The 18,966-nt window shown below is 51.0% G+C and overlaps 1 protein-coding gene across 2 annotated transcripts in view; it reads right to left on the reverse strand.

Annotated features, from left to right (window-relative positions):
* The window catches only part of TG (thyroglobulin), a 203,521-nt gene that overhangs the window by 12,594 nt on the left and 171,961 nt on the right, over positions 1-18,966 (reverse strand). For both annotated transcript variants that reach the window (XM_006189206.1, XM_032467670.1), the window contains 3 exons: positions 18,615-18,782; positions 6,224-6,405; positions 3,818-3,925 (listed from right to left, as the gene is read on the reverse strand). In XM_006189206.1, the coding sequence (XP_006189268.1) occupies positions 3,818-3,925; positions 6,224-6,405; positions 18,615-18,782 (458 nt within the window). The remainder of the gene's footprint in view (positions 1-3,817; positions 3,926-6,223; positions 6,406-18,614; positions 18,783-18,966) is intronic.

Here is an 18,966-nt window from a genome sequence, read left to right on the forward strand (position 1 = left end):
TGTGAGCGATTAACAAGAGTCTGTAAGAAAGTGGCAATTTTTTGTGTTTTGTTCACCAGCTATGGCAGGAAAGCTAATATATGCTCACAGCAATGGAGGCATGAGACAGATGGCTGAAAACATAAGGCACGCACATATATTTTAAGTCTGTAGATTGGAGCCAGAAATAAATGAGAGGTGTGACAGCTCCAGGACAGAGTGAAAGAGATGTCTTTTCAGGCAGAAAAGATAAACCTGCCAACAATTAAATGGGTTAGTTTCTGTGATTCATTCATTGATTCAAGTATCTACTACATAGATGGCACCATATTACGGTCGTGGTGGGGAGAGGTGATGTATGCCCGGAAAGTTGTCAAGAATGCATTCCGGTGGACGAGAATAACAAGACATTCTTAGCACCTCCTGTTTGCTAGGCCTCATCCTATGTACAAATTAATTATCACCGTAAGTCTCTGAAGGAGGTACTGTTATTGTTACTCTCATTTTTCAGATTAAGAAACTGTCACCAGGGAGGTTAAGTGACTTGCCTTAGGTCCCTGAGCTAATGAGTCAAGACAGTCTTCTAAGAAGGCAGTTGGCTGAGAGTCCCTGCTCTAACCAGGACACTGTCTGCCTCTGTTCAGTTGGCCACATCTCTGCCTGTAAAATGTTTTAGTGGCTCTGAGTGTCTCCTTCCTCCAAAACTGATGGAATGTGAGAGTCAGAAGATGCCCTAAAGGTGACTGAGTTCAGTGGCTCTCTGTAGTTCTCTGAACTGCATGACCTTGAAATTTTACCTGAAGCTCGGTTAGGAGAGAGAGAAAGGGGCCAGGAGGCTGGGACCCTCGATCTTGCTCCCGTCTATACTTCCATTCAAGGAAAAAGGGAGAAATTTGGACCCACACAGTGGAAAGATCTTCATCTACAAGCCAAGAAATGCCTGGGGCCGCCAGAAGCCAGGAGAGAGGCCTGGAACAGATCCTCCCCTCGAGCCTCCAGAGGGAGCAGGGCCCTGCTGACCCCCTGACGTCAGACTCCCCGCCTCCAGGACTGAGACGACACACTTCTGTTGCTCTCAGCCGCCCCGCTTGCGGTACCTCATCTCGGCAATCCTAGGAAACGGATACTGACTCTGGGTGGCATCACATGGACCCTTTTGCTATGTTTTACTTTGATTGTCTTTGTCCTCGCACAAGAGCAGCACTTCTCACTTGTTTGCCACTGCAGTACAATTTTGGAGTCCCAGAGTGTTCGCGCGTTTTGTGCTTTTGATGAACTTGGGGCAGGAGCATCACACCTTCTGCTCTAAGCTCTGTCTGCAAAGGGAGGGAGGCGGGACAACTAGATCGAAGAGCACGTGCCCCGGGCATGAATTCCTGAGAGCCCTGGTATTCGGGAGCTGCTGCCAAGACTCACTCTCCAGACGGCTTCCCACACTGGGCCTCGCTGGCTGTGGGCAGCCGCGGGGTGACCAGACCTCCTTTCATCTCTGCCCAGACCATCAGCTCTCTTCACCCTCCCTTCTCGCCCGAATACCTTCTTACCAGAGCCCTACTCTGGCATTCACTTTCCTTCCCACAACCTGGAGGCAGTTGCTTGAATCTAGGAAGTCAAGCAGGTTGAAATTATAAATAGTTCTAAGCAGAGAGACCACAGGCTTTGGTGGGAAGAGAATTCTGGGACTCCGAGAAGCTCTGAGTAGGTCACTGCTCTCTAACTGGCCACTACCTGTCCCTGGGGAGACTATGTGGAACTCCTTGACCCTCAGACTCTTTATCTGTAAAATAGAGATAGTCATTTCAATACCACTGACCTCACAAAGGTTGTGGATGTTTTGTGGTGCTTGAAATTGAATACCTAACAGGGAAAACCAGGTTAAAAAAATGAGTGCTTGCTCAGGGAAACTAGAATGTCTTGGAACCGTATTAGTTTCTTGTGGGTGCTGTAGCAAATTACCACAAACTTTGGTGGCTTAAGACAATAGAAATTTACTGTGTCCTGGTTCTGGAGACCAGTTCAAAACCGGTTTCACTGAGCCAAACTCCAGGTGTTGGCAGGGCCACCCTCCCTCCGGAGGCTCCAGGGGAGCAGCCCCTCCTCACTCCCCCAGCTCTGGGGGACACTGGTATTTCTTGGCCTGCGAGTACACCACTCAAATCTCTGCCTCCCCGGGCACACTGCCTGCTCTTCCTCTACATATGGCAAATCTCCCTCCACCTCTTTCTTATAAGGACACTTGTGGATGCATTTAGGACTTACTGGGCTAATTCAGGATAGTTTTCCCAAGTCAAGATCCTTAACTTAATCACATCTGCAAGCCCCCCTTTCCTTAGAAGATGACATTTCCAGCTTCTAGTGGTTAGGACCTGGGATCTTTAGGTGGCCATTATTCAGCCTACTGGATATTGCCAATTACAATGAGAAATTGTGCATGTTTGTAAGACTTTCTTTGATGTTGTTGCAAAGCAACACTGGTTAAATGGAATCATTTATGTCTCAGCTATTACCAATACCAACCCAGTGAGAGGAAACAATTAGCCTTATTTGGCAGATGAGGAAAATGATGATCAGAGAGGCAAAGGAACCTGCCCAAGGTTGCACAGCCGGCAAGCAGTGGCAAGCTCCACCTTCAGCTCTCAAGTTGGCTTTCTCACACCCCATCTCCCTGCTGCCCATAAAACAGACCAGGGATGTGGGTAATGGCTCTCCTTGCTTCACATGGCAGGCCTGGCTCCCACTCTTGTATGAAATGGAGCAACCATATTCCAGCATCTTTAAGAGACCTGACCCCCTCACATTCTATTATCTGTGGGTGCTATTGGAGCATCCAGACAACACTCCTCCAGGCTCTGAGTGGAGTATTAGGTCTTCCCAAAGGGGCTCCAATGTGAAGTGGCTGATCTGATGTCATTTGTGGGAATCACATCAGGTAACGTGGGAAGGTTCTGGCCCCTCCGGGAAGGGATCTGTGGTTTTCCAGCCCGGATGAACGGCTCAGGACTGTAAGGTCGTGAAGAAGTAGAACAGATGGTCCCACAGTCCTGCCTCCAGTGCCCTGGATGCCATGTGCCCCAGCGACCCTGGTCACATTGTCTCCCACTGGCCGAGACCAAATGTGTCCCCTGCCCCCACTCCTCTCTGTTCTTTGTTTAGCTGTCGGAGCCATGAAAACTGAAGCTCTGCCCTTTCCTTGTTGACTTCTTAATCTCTTCCCTGACTCGCGGAAGCTCGCGGCTACACTCTGTGCCCGTCAGTTGCCCCTTCCTTCATCATCGGTTTTGGTTTGCTTGTACCTCATATTTCTCTTTTCCACTTTGATAATTTTATTACATTTGAGACTTTTCTCATAAGGTACTTTGAAACTTTTATGGAAGTAAGAATTTAAATTAGGAGTAAACAAAACCTTTCTTTGGTTGCAAAAAAAAAAAAAACAAACCTTTTTGTACTTTAGAAAATCTTTTTTTTAAGTTAAGCCAAGTGCTCTGCTTTTAGAGACATAAACATGTCAGGTTAATGAAGACGGCTCCTCCCCCAAGCCAGGTCAATCAATGAACAGCCAATGCTGCAATTCCAAACTGCTTTCTATATCTTATATTTCACCTGTCCTTCTTACAATACTGCAAGATAAATTGGTGATGAATGTTCTGCCCATTTTTCAGATGAGAAAACTGAGCCTTAAAACTAAGTTAAGAGACGCATCTCATATCACTGAACCAGGATTTGTATGGCAATCCTACGCTCTTTTCTCTGCTTTTCTGTGGGTCACAGAAGTGACAGGGATCCTCTGCCAGATTCCCTTCATGTGCCAACCCCCACTGTGGCCACAAAGCCAGCTTACCTGCTGTGGCCATAGCTTTCAGGAGCGTGGTACATGAAGACGTTTCCCCAGGCCCTCCTAGCCCAGTGGCTGGCCATGTCGATCACAGGGCAGATGATAAAGTAGTCCCTGTGGAAAAAAGGACAGAGAAGAGGGTCTAGCTACACACAGCCTTACGATGCACAGGACAGACCCCACGGCAAAGAATGACGCAGTCCAAGATGTCCATAGTGAGGGGGCAAGAGCCCTGCTTTAGAGTCCCACAGTTTCCCGTTCACTCCCCCTTTGAGAGGGATGTGAATGAATCTCAGAGGAGCCCACTCTCAGTGGCAGGGTCCTGCGTACGGCCCTCCACAAGCTGAGTGCCCAGGAGGCCGGCGGGCCTGACCAGAACCGGGCAGATGTTGGCTGGCCTCGGACCCACCCGGCTTTGAACCCCACTCAGCATCCCGGCGTCTCCCTGAGTCTCCGTCTCCTCAGCTGAGAACTTGGGCCAAGGGCCCGACCCTGCAGAGACTCTGAGGATATCATGGAGGAAGGCTGCCCACGCTCTCCTCTGGCGACTGAGGCCAGCACTTTTAGCCCATCTGTAGGGCAGCTCGAGTGCTTACAGGAAAGGCTTTCAGAGAGGGTGGGGCCAGCAGGAGGGTCTGGCAGGGCAGAGGAAAGCAGCCCTCCTCTCTCACAGTCCCCCAAGGAGCGGTGGGCAGGGCAGTGGTGGGAGCAGACCTACGGGAAGTCATATCCAGGCAATGCTGGGGACAGGCACTGCCAGAGGGATTGGAGGCAGGGAGGCCCATGGAGGTTGTTGCCTCAGTCTAGCGAGGAGGTAACGAGGGCCAGAGCTAAGGGAGGACTGGAGTCTGCCTCCTCAAAGAAGCCTTCCTTGGTTACCTGCCCTCCCTCACACCTCCGCTCTTGTCCCTATTCACAGATTGACCTCAAAGACAGTTAAAGGCAAAGTTGGGGCAAGAACGAAGGTAGGTTTCTGAACTCTAGCCCTGAGCTCTTTCTAGAACATGGATCTGAGCCAGTCTCGACATGGTTATGAGACTCTTAGGGTCTAGGACTTGGACATCTGTGAGTTCCTGGGGCTGGGCCTCCAGGAATGGCTGTTGGCTATTTGGTTTGAAACTGAGCTTTTCCCTAGAGGGAAAATTAGAGCTTTCCTCGTCCCAAGGTCCCAGAGGGCAGTACAAAGTTTTATTCTGAGCTAGTGGCACCCTGATTGGAAACCACAGACTCCTGGGTGGAGAGACCAAGCAGGGCAGTGGGTCTCAACAGCCTTCAGTCCATCCCTTCCCAACAGGGTCAAGTTCAGCAGAGGCCTCTGAGCCTTGACACTGGCTCTGTCCCCAAGGACGAAGAGCAAGGGCCAGCGTGGACCCTGAAAGACAGGAGAGAAATTATAGGATGCAGAAACCACTGGCCATGTCCTCCCTGCTCAGACAAGGGCCCCGCCAGGGAAGCAGAACACGTCAAGTGGCCCATGAGGGGCTCCGAGGTGACAGGAGCTGGAGTCCCCACAGTGGCCTCACCCCCAGGGGGCTCTGCAGGCAGAGAGAACTGGAGTCCTGGGCTATTTCTTGATTCCATTCAAAACCCATTTCTTGAGCACCTGCTGTATGCTCATAGAAAGCCAGGTTTTTGGCCCCAGTGAGCCCACCATGGCTGGAGACAGGCCAGTCCTGACAAAGGAAGTTGGTTGGGGATGGTGCTGAGAAAAAGGGTCGTTCTGGGGACAGACCTACAGAGCCTGCAGTGGGTGGGGGCCACCCGTGACCTGCTCTTGGGGTGGGGGGCAGGGGCAGACTTCTGAGAGAGCAATGAACTTGAGTAACAAGACACATAAGCAGTGAGCCCAGAAACAGCACCCCCAGGAAGGGGCTCCTTGGCGGCAGGAGCCCAGGTCTTCTCCTGTTTGGGGTGTGGCCTCAGGCATGAACCTTCCCATCTAGGCCTTCGCTGCCTGTGCAGGATGAACTCTGGCCGCACAGCAGAGTCACCCCAGGGAGCTTCGAAAAATACTGATGCTAATGGGGCCAGGGCTCTAGCTGCCCTCTGAGGGCTCCCAGGAGGTTCTCCACGACAGCTGGGGCCGAGGCCCCTGGCATGGAGGACCTGGGATCCTCTCTGCTGATCTGAGTACCCCACGGGCTGTCCATCAACACCTGCTGAGAGCAGCTTCTCGGCGCAGGACTTTTACAGCAGGCGAATACAGCAGGCGCCCTCTGATGTATGAGGCCCGCCAAGGGTAGGGAGGGTTGGGTCACCCCTCGTGTCTCCCACTGGGGAGCACTCAGGCTGCGCTGTGGGCTGAATGAACGACGCAGAGGGAAGTGCCAGTACCAGGCCCTGGGTTCTCCCGGGTGATGCGGGCACCCCCTGAGCATCTCCGTGGTGGCGTTGCGGAGGGAGGCGGCTTACCGCGCGGCCGCCTCCAGGGCGCGGGAGAAGGAGGCGTAGTCGTCTGCGGAGTGCTCCAGGCCGTAGTACCACGTCGCCGCGGCCTGCACGCCCGAGGCCGCCGCCTCGCCGCCCAGAGAATTCTGCAGCGCCTGGTAGAAGGCCGTTTTGCTGCTGGTCCGGCCTTGACTTTCCTCAAATTGCTTAAAAAAGAAATGGAAGGAAGGAAGGAAGGAAGGAAGGAAGGAAGGAAGGAAGGAAGGAAGGAAGGAAGGGAGGGAGGAAAATTACCCAGATTCTGAAAGCCCCAAGTTATCTCTCAAACCCTTGGTCTAGAATTTTCTCTCTGGGAGGCAGCAGAAGATGGCTCTGGGCCATGGGTGCTGGGGCCAGACTATCTAGGGGTGAATCCCAGCTCTGCCTGGTTCCAGCTGTGTGACCTTAAACAAGCATCTGTACCTCTCTGGGCCTTCGTCTCCCCACCAAAAACAGACACAGTGGAGCCCCTCCAGGCAGGGCTGCGGTGAGCACTTGAAGGGTTAACATGTGCCGTGCCTAAGATGGCTCCTGGCACTTCGTGAGTGCTCAGTGAGGGTGAGCCTTTGCCCCACAATGATCACGGTCTCAGTGCTCCCTGCCCTTGACTTTCTCCACCAACTTGTCATCTGGTTTTGTCAGGAGCCCCGGCTTCGGTTTCATTCAATGACTCAAGCGTTCATCGTAGGGGTGCTTTCTGTACCCTCTCCTACTGACAGACCCACTGTTGGTCCAGGGCCGAGTGCCCGCCAGTCCTGGGAAACAGCCCTGAACACACTGACCTGATCAAGCTCCCTGCTTTCGCTGGCCTCCGCTCTAACTGGGCAGAAATGGAAAATAAGCAAATAGTTGTGCAGTTCATCCAGGACGTGCTATGCAACCGAGCAGGGTGAGAGGCGCGGGGCAGGGCCCTCCTATACAGGATGGTCAGGGAAGGCCGGCAGCTCCCCGGAGATGTGTGTCCAGATGGAAATAATTCTTCCCTTCTTTCTTCTTTTTCTTTTGTCCTTACTCTCTCTTTTTAAAATTTATTTTTTAAATTGAGCTAAAACAGGTTTATAACATCATGTAAGTTTGATGTGTACAACATCGTAGTTCTATTTCTGTGTACCCAACCGCGCTCACCCGGAAAGATTCAGTTTCCACCTGTCACATACACTTGAGTCAGTGAACGAAACTGAAATGAATCCCATTTGCCCTCTCCCCACCCTCCCCCTCTTGTAACCACTACTCTGTATCTACGTGTTTGTATTTTGTTTGGTTTGTTTTGTTCATTTATTTTGTTTGCTTGTTAGTTTTCTATATTCCACATCTGAGGGAAAGGACACAGTATTTGTTTTCCTCCCCTTCCTTCCTTCCTTTCTCTTATCCCAGCATTCTCGCTGTCTGTGTAAGAGCGTCTGGGGAGGGCCATCTCCTCCCCCAGCTCTCAGTTTCCTCATTGCTGAAAACAAGGGGTGATGGAGTGTCAGAGACACAGCTCTTCAGTGTGAGGTCCAGACCCCTCGGCCCTTGTACAGTCCTAGGATGTGTGTTTACATAATTCTAGGCTCTAATGTCAACACTGACATGTGCTTATCGGGACATCCTGACATGTTTAGATTGTTTTCCTAAACATTCCCAAACACACAGGACCTGGGGTTAGAATTCAAGGAGTGGATGTGATCAAAGTGACTCTTCCCAGCAGAGATGGTCTTTCCCCTGATCCTGGGCTGCCTTCAGCCTAGCTCACCAAGGAGAGGTTGGACCAGTTAGTGGAATCACTGATCAGAGGCATGTCTGCTGGTGGCCACACACCAGCTTCAGGAAAGATGCATAAAGGAGAGAGGGAGGGGTGTGCAAAGCAGTTTGAATTCTACCTCAAATGAGGTTATTTACTGGAAAAAAATCTGAAGTAAATATGGCAAAATAATAATAGCTGTTAAATCTGAATAGCAAATTTATGAGTGTTTATTCTATCAGTGACTTTCAAATATTTTGACCCTGATCTACAGCAAAAGAGACATTTTATACATGCAGAATGCACACACACATGAGCACACACACACACACACTCAAAGGCCTGCAGAAACGTTCATGAATTACACGCACACTCAAGGCTGTCACCAGCCGTATCTGACACTGTGTATTCTATTCTAGTCCAGTCTGCTCCAGTCTGTTCAAAAATGCTTGCCTGCAGTCTATGTAATTGACTTCATAAACTACAAATAGTTTAGGAGGAAGCCTGCATTATGTTCTTCTCTGTACTTTTTTGAGTTTCTGGAATATTTCGTCATAAAAATTTTATTACTAACCATTGTGTAGCTCCAATTATTGCCAAACATTTAGCATGTGTATTTCAGTGAAGTATCAAAATCACCCTGTGAGTCGGGCAACTGGGTAGAATTGCCGAATTCCAATGAAGCCTGCACGTAAAGGGCTTAGCACAGAGCTGGGCACGTGGTCAACAGACGTGAGCGATTACTATTCCCTTGTCCAAGGCTTGGGCAGGGGCCTTTGTGTGCCTTCAGGATGTTCTGCTGAATCCCCAGGTGCCGTTACCGTCAGTTTAGCTCTCCAGGGCTACCAAACAGCAGAGGGGCATGCAGGGTTCAGCGTGTTGCCAGGCACCCAGGAGGTGCTTGGGAAATAAGTATTGGACAAATGAATGAAGAAGACACTGACTTTCATAGAGAGAGTACAAGTGAGGCTGCAAGTCCAAAGTCAAACCTCCTAGGTTCAAATCCCAGAGCTGGAAAGACCTGGGTTTGGATGCCAGCTTTGCCACATACCAACAATGTGACCTTGGGCAAATTACTGAATCTTCTCTGCCTTTGTTTTCCCCTCTGTAAAATGGGCACAATAGCATTACTCTCTTCATAAAACTGTCATGAGGTTAAAGGAGATGGCACCTACACATTGTCAGCCTGATGTCTGCTGTGACTGTCACTGGATGTCCAGCTCTGCTGGGCCCAGGGAGCCCAGGTTTTGAGAGAGGCCTGATCCATCCTGGTCCCACTGGCTGTGGATCCAAACCCTTGGAACACCTCTTCTGAATCTCAGCTGGAAAATGACTGACCCTGCCCCCCAAATTAGAGCTTCCTTCATGGTTTCTGCAGAATCTCTTCTCACCATGAGGCAACTTTTAAGAGCAGCAGGGCACCAGGCCCCGTGCATGGCTGGAAGTGCCACTAACAGTCCAATTTCATGGCTTGAATGCTGACGCAAGGGGCCAGTTTATGCTTCTGCGAGATTGCAATGTGTTTCACATTCTAAGGGGATCGGAGCTGCTGAGTCTAGCAGGGGCACGGCCGTGTCCGCGGTCATATTTTGGAGAGATGCTGGAGCGCGGACCTGAGCCCCCAGGGGCATGTGGGAACGGGAAGAGGCCCATTGTCAGCAAGGCCCAGGTCTCCTCCTTCTTGGCGAGATCAGAAGCACAGATGCTGGTGCTGGTTTAATTAGAGAGTCAGCAAGAGGGAGTGGGGCCACCATGTGACTGCGGGGGCGGGGCGTGGGGGGCGCGGGGGTGCTGACTTTACCAGCTGTAAATACAGGAGGCACCTGCCTCAGAGGCGGGTTCGCTAGGGCCGAGCTGGTTAAGGACCACCAAGAATAGGCTCGTCCCTGTGCCTGTTTTTAAAGGACTGCCCTTAACATGTCCTATAGAAAAGTTAGCACCCTGGGAAGCACTGAGGCTGTGGAGGGGGCCACAGTCACCTTGAATGCCTGTGGCCTCGTGGACTAAGCCTTGAGACACCCAGGTTCGGACCTGGCTCTGTGTGTGAACTCAGAAGATTCTTTGCTGATCAGTAAGTGCATTCAGTGGATACTCCTCTCTGTGCCTGGGGTCAGTGGTAGAATCACATGAGAATTCATAATTATCAAGTGGATGGCAATAAATATGACTTCTGTCTCCCCTCTGGTTAGTAAGTTATTAAAAAAATAATAATAAGTTCACTTGTGTTCACCCCGAGAGGGACATGATGAAAGCCACTTTGCTGCAGGGCCTTTATCTTCAAGTCACTGTTTGGTCAACAGATTTCTCTTGAGCCCCTGCACGTGCCAGGAGCAGCTCCAGGCACTTGGGGTACATCAGGGGACCACACAGCCTAAGTGCTTTGCCCTTTGCGGGGCTTCTAGTCAAGCTTGGGGGAGGACGATACGTGACAAATCTCTGTAAGGGTGAATGTTCAGTGGTGATCAGGGCTATGGCACAAACGAAGCCGGCAGGGCAGGGAGGGGCACTGGAGTGCTGGCCGGTGAGGGTTGAAATCGTTCAGGGTCCCCTCAGAGGGGCTCAGGCCTCATGGAGGACAGTAGAGCTGAGACTGCAGGGAGGTGGCGAGAAGAGCAAGGAGGCCAGTGGAGGGGACCTACATCCTGCCCGGTCCAGGGATCAGATCTCTGCCATCATCTCACACCACTTCCAGTGACGTTCTGCACTTGACCTCTGCTTCCTTTCAGAAAAACTGCCTTTCCGTGGCTTTCTGTGACATCAAATGTTCCTGTTTTTTTTCCCCCTAAATCTGTAGCTCTGATCTCTCTCCTGAATTCCCAACTCATATACCCAGCTGCCAATCCAAGACATATCCCAAATCTTGGCATGTCTCACTTTTAGCATGACTTTAATCCTAAATTAATGTACCAGCTTGCTCCTTAGACTTTGCAACAGACCTCAGTCTGGTCTCTACTTCTTCTGTTACTTCCCATAGTTAGTTTTCATAGAGTTGCCAGATGCTCTTTAAAAAAAAAAAAAAAAGACAAATCAGTGTAATCACTCTCTAGCTTAAAACTCTCTGATAACTGCCCACAGCAAGTAGAATAAAGTCACTTTTCTAAGGGCCTGTGGGGTCTCATCTAACCGGTCCCTCCAACACATCCAACTTCCTCTCCTACTGCTCCTTCCATTATCCACTGGGTTTCCTAGCACTCCAGCCTTCTATGTCCCCCAGACCAGCCCTGCCTCAGGGCCTTTGCACTAGCTCTTCACCTAGATCCCCTGACAGCTGGCCCTTTCTCATCATTCAGGTCCATCCAGAAACCACCTCCCTGATCTCCCTGTTGAAGTGCTCTTCCCCAGTGCATCACTTCCTCTCCCATTACCAGTACAGTTTTCTTCAGAGCACTTTTCAAGACCTGAAATCCTTACTTTCTTTGCTGACACATCACTGTCCATGTCATCTCCCTAGGACATGAACTCCACAGCCAGGAGACTTATCTGCGCGAGTTACAACTCTCCCCCAGAGCCTAGAGGGGAGACCTGGATGAGTGTGTGTCGCTACACGAATATGCACATAGCCGGGTCCAGCCTCGACCACTAACTGTGGCTGTGAGGGGACACGGGGTCCACTTCTCCATCAGGAGCAGCAGACCCCATGTCCAGGCCCCACCATAACTATAGGGACCCACGATACAATGTTCCTTTTAATTCCTTTTAAAACCAGAAGAAAATAAATACAACAATAATGAATGTATAATAATGACTCCAGCCTGGCTCACATTCATTTGTAACCAGTACAGTCATAAAATATTTTCACTCTTTTGGGAGTACAAGTGAACCCCGCTGATCCCTGGGTTTCTCCACGCTGAGAACAACAATGCACGTGGCAGAGCCCGGGGACAATGACACAAGGTGACGTGTGTGAGTGACAGCTCTGAGGGCCTGGTGGTCACAGTGCCGGCATGGAGGGGTAACAGTGTGCTGGGGCCGCCCAGAGTCAGGAGCCTGACAGGGCTCCAGGGGTCGGGCGCTGTCCCCTTTGCCTAAAAGTCCTCTTGTAACTGCGGGGCTGGTCGCCCTGTGCCCGTTCAAAGGATAAGGAAACTGCAGCTCAAATTGGCTGAGCAACCTGCTTGACTTGCCTGGTTAAAGCCAGGAACTGAGACCCATGTTCCTGATTCCAGATCCTGGGATCTCCACAGGGTTCCACTGTGCTGGGAGTCCGGATCCTCGCACCCCTCCACCCGCCAGGGCCGGGGAATTCGGTGCAGCAGCGCGTCTCCGCAGGAAATCACTGTACTCACTGGGACTCCTGCACGCTCCTCTGCTATAATCTGTCACCAAAGGCTTGATTTTCCTGAGCTGGGGCTCGTGCCAGCGCCTGGGGCTGCCAGGTGCTACTTTCCAACTCTCAGACGGCTGCCTCGCCTCCCTGCTCCCCCCGGGGCCCCCATTCCACCTGCTACCAGACGAGGCCAACTCGCGGCCAAGCTCAGGGGCACCACGGCAACGCGCCGATTCTGATTTTTCTCGCCTTCCTTGGAGATGCTTGTGCTTGGAAGGGAAGGCAGAGCATTGCCTCTTGGAACAAATCTGCTTTTGATCATGCAAATTAATGCCCGGTTAATGTAGGCAGACTGTCAATTTCACCAGTTAGGAAGAGAGAGAGAGAGAAGAGGGGAAAAAAATCCCCACCACGGCGACTGATGAAGAATTTCAACAGGGAGCTGCTACTTCAGAAAATAAAATCATTCTCCGTGAGCAGAACCTTTCCAGGCGGTGCTGATGCACCACGGTATGTGATCAACTTTGTTGGGGTCACTGAGACTCTCTTGGTGGGCCTTTGCCCGCCTCGGGTGGTAGATGGGTGAGGGTCTTCACAAGGACTCGCTGGAAGCCCTACTCACTCTCTTTGGTCTGCAGGAATTTAGTGGGTCTCTGCTGAGGTGGTGGACGGGTGAGTCCAGGGGGCTGGCTTGGGGTGGGACGGATGCCTATCCCTCCTGTGACTTCCCCGGGGAAGCTGGATGGTGTGTGTTTGCGGGTTGGGCTCTGGATGGTACTGATGCAGGGTGGGGGAGGAGAAAGCTTGTGTGTGCCTCTGCCAGGATCTGGAAAATTGGCTCAGGTCAGGCGAGGTAATTCAGTGATTGTAGGTCCTTTGTATTCCTGCTTTCCTGGGATAATTTCCAGGGAAAACAGCTTTGGCATTGATCATAATAGCACAGTAAAGAATTAAGTGAAAAACTAATATGTATTGAGCACGTGCTATTTGCCAGACACTGCTGCATGTATGATTCCTTTCAACATCTCTATGAGGATGTGTACTGATAATCTCCCAATTTTACAGATAGGGAAACTGAGGCTCAGGCTCTGAGGAACTCAAGTACTCCTGATTACAGTCCATGGACACCCAGGACACTCTCCCAGTTCCATAGATGGACAGCTGGGGGGACGGGGTCCTGGTCAGTTCCTTCGTCACGGGGTCACTCCTGCTGGCAGTGCCACTGCAGGTCCAGTGACCCTCTCTTCCCCAACTGCCCTGGGGTCCTGCAGGAGGATGTCTGTCTCTCCATATCACGTGCATCAACCTGTATTTTAGTTATTCACTTGTGCTCATTTTCCATTTTGTTACCTGATGGTGAGCTCCCCGAGGGCAGGGAATTAATTGGTATTTATGCCCCAAACACCCAGCACTGTGTCTGGCACATAGTAAGTGACCTTGTTAAGTTACGTGGCTAAACGAACAGGACTCTGTGTTGGGAAGACAGGCTTGAGATCCTGTTCTAGGCGGATGTGGAGATTTTCTGCAGTCAATATGTCCTGCTTCTCAGCACGGACAGGGTGGGAGGGGCTGGGCCAGTTTGGATGGACAGAGGATTCAGGAGAAGGAATCGCTGGGATTGAGGCCCTGGGAACGTGCCATCCTGGGGTTCTCCTTGGCTAACGGTGGTTGGACTCAGGTGCTGTGGAGCCTTGTAGAGGGAACAGAGAGACCCAGAACCCAACTCTGCTTGTGGGTCACAAGCGGGCTGAGGGAAGGGAGGGCAACCCAGAAGGCACGCGTCAGCAGGATGTTTTGAAATAACACAGTAACTTGGGTGCCGCGTCCAGAGGGCAGCTGATAGCTCGGTTTCCACTTGGGCGTCTACACTACTCCATTGCAGTTCTGCACTGGGCAGGATTCTGAGGATTCCTCTGGGCTATGAGTATGTCTGTAGGTGTAGGTGGTGCTAGAGTTTAGCACACAGAACACCTCAATTGGAGCCAGGGGACTTGCAGTGGAGACTTGACTCTGCAAATGACTAGTTAGGTGACCTTGGGACAATCCTTAAACCTCTCAAAACCTGTTTCTTCCTGGTACTATGGTGTTCAGTGTTGGTTCGTGGGTGCTTACCTTGTAGTATTATGGCTAAGATGAAATAAGATGTGGATAGGACCGCAAAGCCCTTTGCACTGAGTGGCCCTGATTCTAGCTGGGTCTGTGTACACGTGAGTGCCCAGAATGCCGTGACTGGTGGACAGCAAGCTTATGGAGGGAGAAGCCAGCTTTTCCCAGAGGGCTGGAATGGAAAGAGGGTGCCTTTGGAGTCAGACAGACCTGGATTTGAATTCTGGCTTCTCTCTGAACTGGTTTCCCATCTGAAATTCAGTGATGATGATCCCTGATTCACAGGGTCATTTGGGGACAAATTATTTCCTTGAAGATGCCTAGGTTAGATCTATAATTTCATTCTTTCAATTGGTTAAAGATTCGCTGAGCACTTACTGTGCACCAGACACTTGTAGGCACCAGAGCTGCAGCAGGAAAGGAGCCAGGTAAAGTCTCAGAGCTCAGGGCTCACATTCTAGTTGAAGAAGAAATGAAATAGACAAGTGTCTGAGTGTTGAGAATGGGGAAGAGGACGAGGGGGAGAGAGACTGCTGGGGGTGTGGCTGCCTTTCCACCTGACTGATCGAGCAAGTTGTCTCTGAAGAAGCAGACCCTGAAGGAAGTGAGGCAGTGAGTTACCTGGGGAAGAACATCCCAGAAGAGAGTACAGAAGGTGCCCAGACCCTCAGCGGGGAGTGTGCTTGGCATATTTGAGGAATACCATAGGATCCAGCTGGGCTGAAGCACAGTGAGCCCAGGGGAGCCGCAGGAGATGAGGTCAGAGAGCAAATAGGGGCCACAGCAGATAGCGGCATCTCCTCTACATGCGCTGAGGCCACTGGAGGGCTTGAAGCAGAGGAGGGACATGGTCTGACTTCTACTGCAGAGGGTTTACAGCAGCCACTGTGGTTCTCGTAGACCACAGGCGACAAAGCCAGAAGCAGGGAGATGGTTGGAAGCCATTATAAAAATCCTGGAGAAAGATGATGGCAGGGATCAGGGGGGTGGCAGAAGACGTGGGGAGAGGTGGTTGGAAACAGTTTGGAGATGCAGCCAACCAGCTGTGCCCATAGGATGCTGGTACGAGGAGAGAGAGGTTGGGATCCTGAGCAGGCAGGCACGGAGCCTGTTTATGGAGATGGTAAGGACAGCGGAGAACACGCTGCTCGGAGGCAGGGGCACAAGTGGAATCAGCAGTTCAGTCTGGATGTGTTAGCAGTGAGAAGCGATGAGACATCTAAGCGCAGATGTCAAGTAGACAATGGGCTAAACCAGTCTAGAAGTTCAAGGGAAAGGTCCAGGCAGGAGGTATAGAGATGGGCTGGAGGCACGCATTTAGGAGAGATCAGCATGCAACGGCACTGGACGTGTGGACCTGCCTTCAAATCCACATGTTACTATGTCCCTCCTCCTCCCAATTCTCCACACCAGGCAGCGCCTGGGTGGGTGCCCAGCAGGACGCAGGCTTACAAGAACCACCCGGGAGCTGCACTGACGCCTGTTCACAAGAGAATACACGGAGAAGGAAAGAGAGGAATAGTCTAACCAAGAATAAAGGTGCCGAGGGAGCACTGCCCGGGCCTGGGGTATGGATACGAGCCGTGGAACGGGGCTGGCTGCTTCTCCACCAGGCCGTTTCCCTATTCTGGTGCCTGGACTCGAGCGCACGCTCTCCTACCCATCCCTGGGAGCAGGCAGTGAGCTCCTATCAGCAGGCATCATTTTTCTTTGCAAGTGGATCAAGGAAACATTTCCTTGAAAGCCTCAGAGGGAAACTCAATGAGAGGAATAGAAATGCATTGCTGAGGAGGAATCCTAGGCCCCTACACCCAGGCTCCCTGCTGAAGGGGCTCAGACATTCAGGAGAGAGATGGGAGACTCCCATGATGCTACTGGGAGGGGACCAGGAAAGACCAAAGTGGCTGCAGGCAGCCCTTTAACAATGGGCTGGCATCATCCGAAAATACAGACTTGAGCTGCCCTTTGGTCCACCCCAGCACCAAATCTGCCAGTAATACCCTTCTCGCTGCTTCCCAGCCCCAGTGAATGGCTTTTCCCCTGCTGGTGGGAGGAGTATGGGAACTTGCTGCCAGGACCTGCTTCCCTCCACCTGTCTGGGATGGCCCCTCAGGCTCCCAGGAATGTGGTTCTTCCTCTCTCTCTAAGGTCGGAGATGGCTGGGATGCATTCTCAGCGCACGATCCAAAGAACTGACACTCAGAGGAAGCAGCATCTTCTGCACAAAGATTCCCACATCCTCCCCTGCCGGGCAATGTGAAATGCGGGGCTGTGTGGAAGAGCGTGCAGGCCAATGGCACGTCTCTCCATCATGGCCACGCTGTAGGGCAGGGTCTCCCGCGTGGAGCGTGTAGACTGTGCAGCGTGCTTTAAAATTGCTTTGTTTTCATGAATCTCTTACAGCGATTAGTCTAGGAGTGCACGTGTATATAATTTATACTCAAATGCCTAGGCTGACTAGGTTTTACCTGATGACGAGCTTAATCAGAAGTATTTTGAAGACACACTACTTCCGAGAAGAAAAGCCCAGGGCTAGTGGTAGAGAGTGGCATTTTTTTCAGGGTTTCTGAGTGTTAGTCTGGTTCAATAATCAACTTGTGGCCCCTTGAAGTAAAGAGCTGAGTTATATACGGGTCCTTGACAAAAAAAAGTAGGGATGGATCAGGGGCAAAAATTCCTTCTCCATGGCTGAGTCAACCAGACGGAAGCTAATAGTGAACAAGGTCTGCTCTATGACCCCCCTGCAGCTACACACACACACACACACACACACACACACACACACACACAACACTCTCTATTTATGCATATACATGTACATGCACACATATATGTACATATGTTGTAGATAATTTGCAGATATGTTTATGTAGTAATGTCAGTAACACGAAATCCAAAGCATACGTTTTCACACTGCCACGCCTCCTGAGAGAGCCCGTGTTGACTGCTTGTTGTGAATCTCTCTACACCACTGTCCTTTCCCATAGATACATACACAATTATACATATTTACACATTTACAGGTTGCTTGTTCTTTAAAAACTATGATTGCTACTTTAATTTCACGTTCCTCTGCATTCCTGTCTTTTGTTTTCTGTTTAACAGCACGTCACAGGCAACCTTCAGCCAGGAGAGATGCGTCTGGTTCATTCTTTTCACCGTCTGCATCATATTCAATAGTTCGTGTGTATCTTAATTTAGGCAGCCGTTTCCCTGGCACTTACAGGCATTTGAGTTGCTTACAGTGTTTTGCCACAATAATTGCATCTATCATGTCAAAGTGGTGCTTTTATTGTTGTAACATAGATTCCCCTAAATGAGGTAGATTACCCAAGGGAACAGAATAATCCAAAGGATGTAAGATCCCATTTGGTTGCATTAATGATTCTTTTTTGTTATGAGTTTTTTTGTTTTTTTTTTTAATGGAGGTACTGGGGATTGAACCCAGGACCTCATGCCTGCTAAGCATGCGCCCTACCACTTGAGCTATAACCTCACCCTCAATGATTCTCTTTTGTTGTTACTAATTATACTGCCTTATACTCAGTAGAGCCAGACAGAGCCCCGCGTTGAGTGTGTGTTATCAGTGTGTGTCATGCGCTGGGGCCACAGTCCCAGGCTGACAACCTAGAGGGCCCATCAGGAGCTACTTGACAAGGAGAGGTTGGTGGGTCAGGGGAGGGTGTGCGTGACCTCTTCCAGGCTGAGCCACATTCTACTGAGATCTAGAGATGGTTTCTCTGGTCAGAGTAGGAAGCATGTGTCCAGGCAGATAAATGACCTCACAAATTCCTCGCACTTCGCGGAGTCTCCAACAAGCCACACAAAGCTGCTCTTTCCAGGTGTGTGGCCCATGCTTCCCTGGGAAGGTTAGGAAGCTCAGAAACTTGGAAGGCTGGTGTTTGTGTTTCCCTGCCAGGACTCCCTTCATCACCCTGCCTCTCCTTCTCCCAGTCTGCATGGGACAAGCATCCTTCGTGGAGCAGGGGTACCCACGACCTGGAACCCTGCAGCTGCAGAGCTCCTGAGTCTGGCTCTGCTCACAGTTTCCCACGCTGATTCATTCACAGATGTAACTTGGGGGTGCGCCTGTGTCTGTGTTGCTCCCAACTCAGCAGGTATCTTATTTCTAAACCCCACCTCCCACCACCACCTCCCAAATTCCTTATAGAGCCTTTGCACTTGTAGTTTTTCAGTAATTATTTTGGAAATAAGCAAGTCAACGATTCTTGACCAAGGTCAGACTTAGGTCCAGAGCCACCCCGGAGGCCACCCCCGCCTACCTTCACGGCCTTGGCCCTGTTTATAAGCCCATCGTCCTGAGAGCTCCCGATGAGCAGATCCACCTTTGCCCGCGGAGGCCTCTGCAGCGCTCTGGCTGGAGCCTCTCGGAGGTACTGGCCGTCGACCACAGGACCCCAGTAGTGGAAAGGACCACTCACAGCCAGGAGCTGCACGGGGTGCAAAGGGGTGCCGTTATTTATATGGATTTTAGCCTTTAAAAAAATGGTACTGGCGTAATCAGTTGCGTTGCTTTGCTTCCTCAGGTCTTAACCATAATGAACACTGATGTTATCCACCTGGGGCTCTACTGAGAAATGACCAGAACAATAGGCAGGCAGGACACCAGGTGAC

This window comes from Camelus ferus, chromosome 25 (genome assembly GCF_009834535.1).
Source record: "Camelus ferus isolate YT-003-E chromosome 25, BCGSAC_Cfer_1.0, whole genome shotgun sequence".
Taxonomy (NCBI): Eukaryota; Metazoa; Chordata; class Mammalia; order Artiodactyla; family Camelidae; genus Camelus; species Camelus ferus.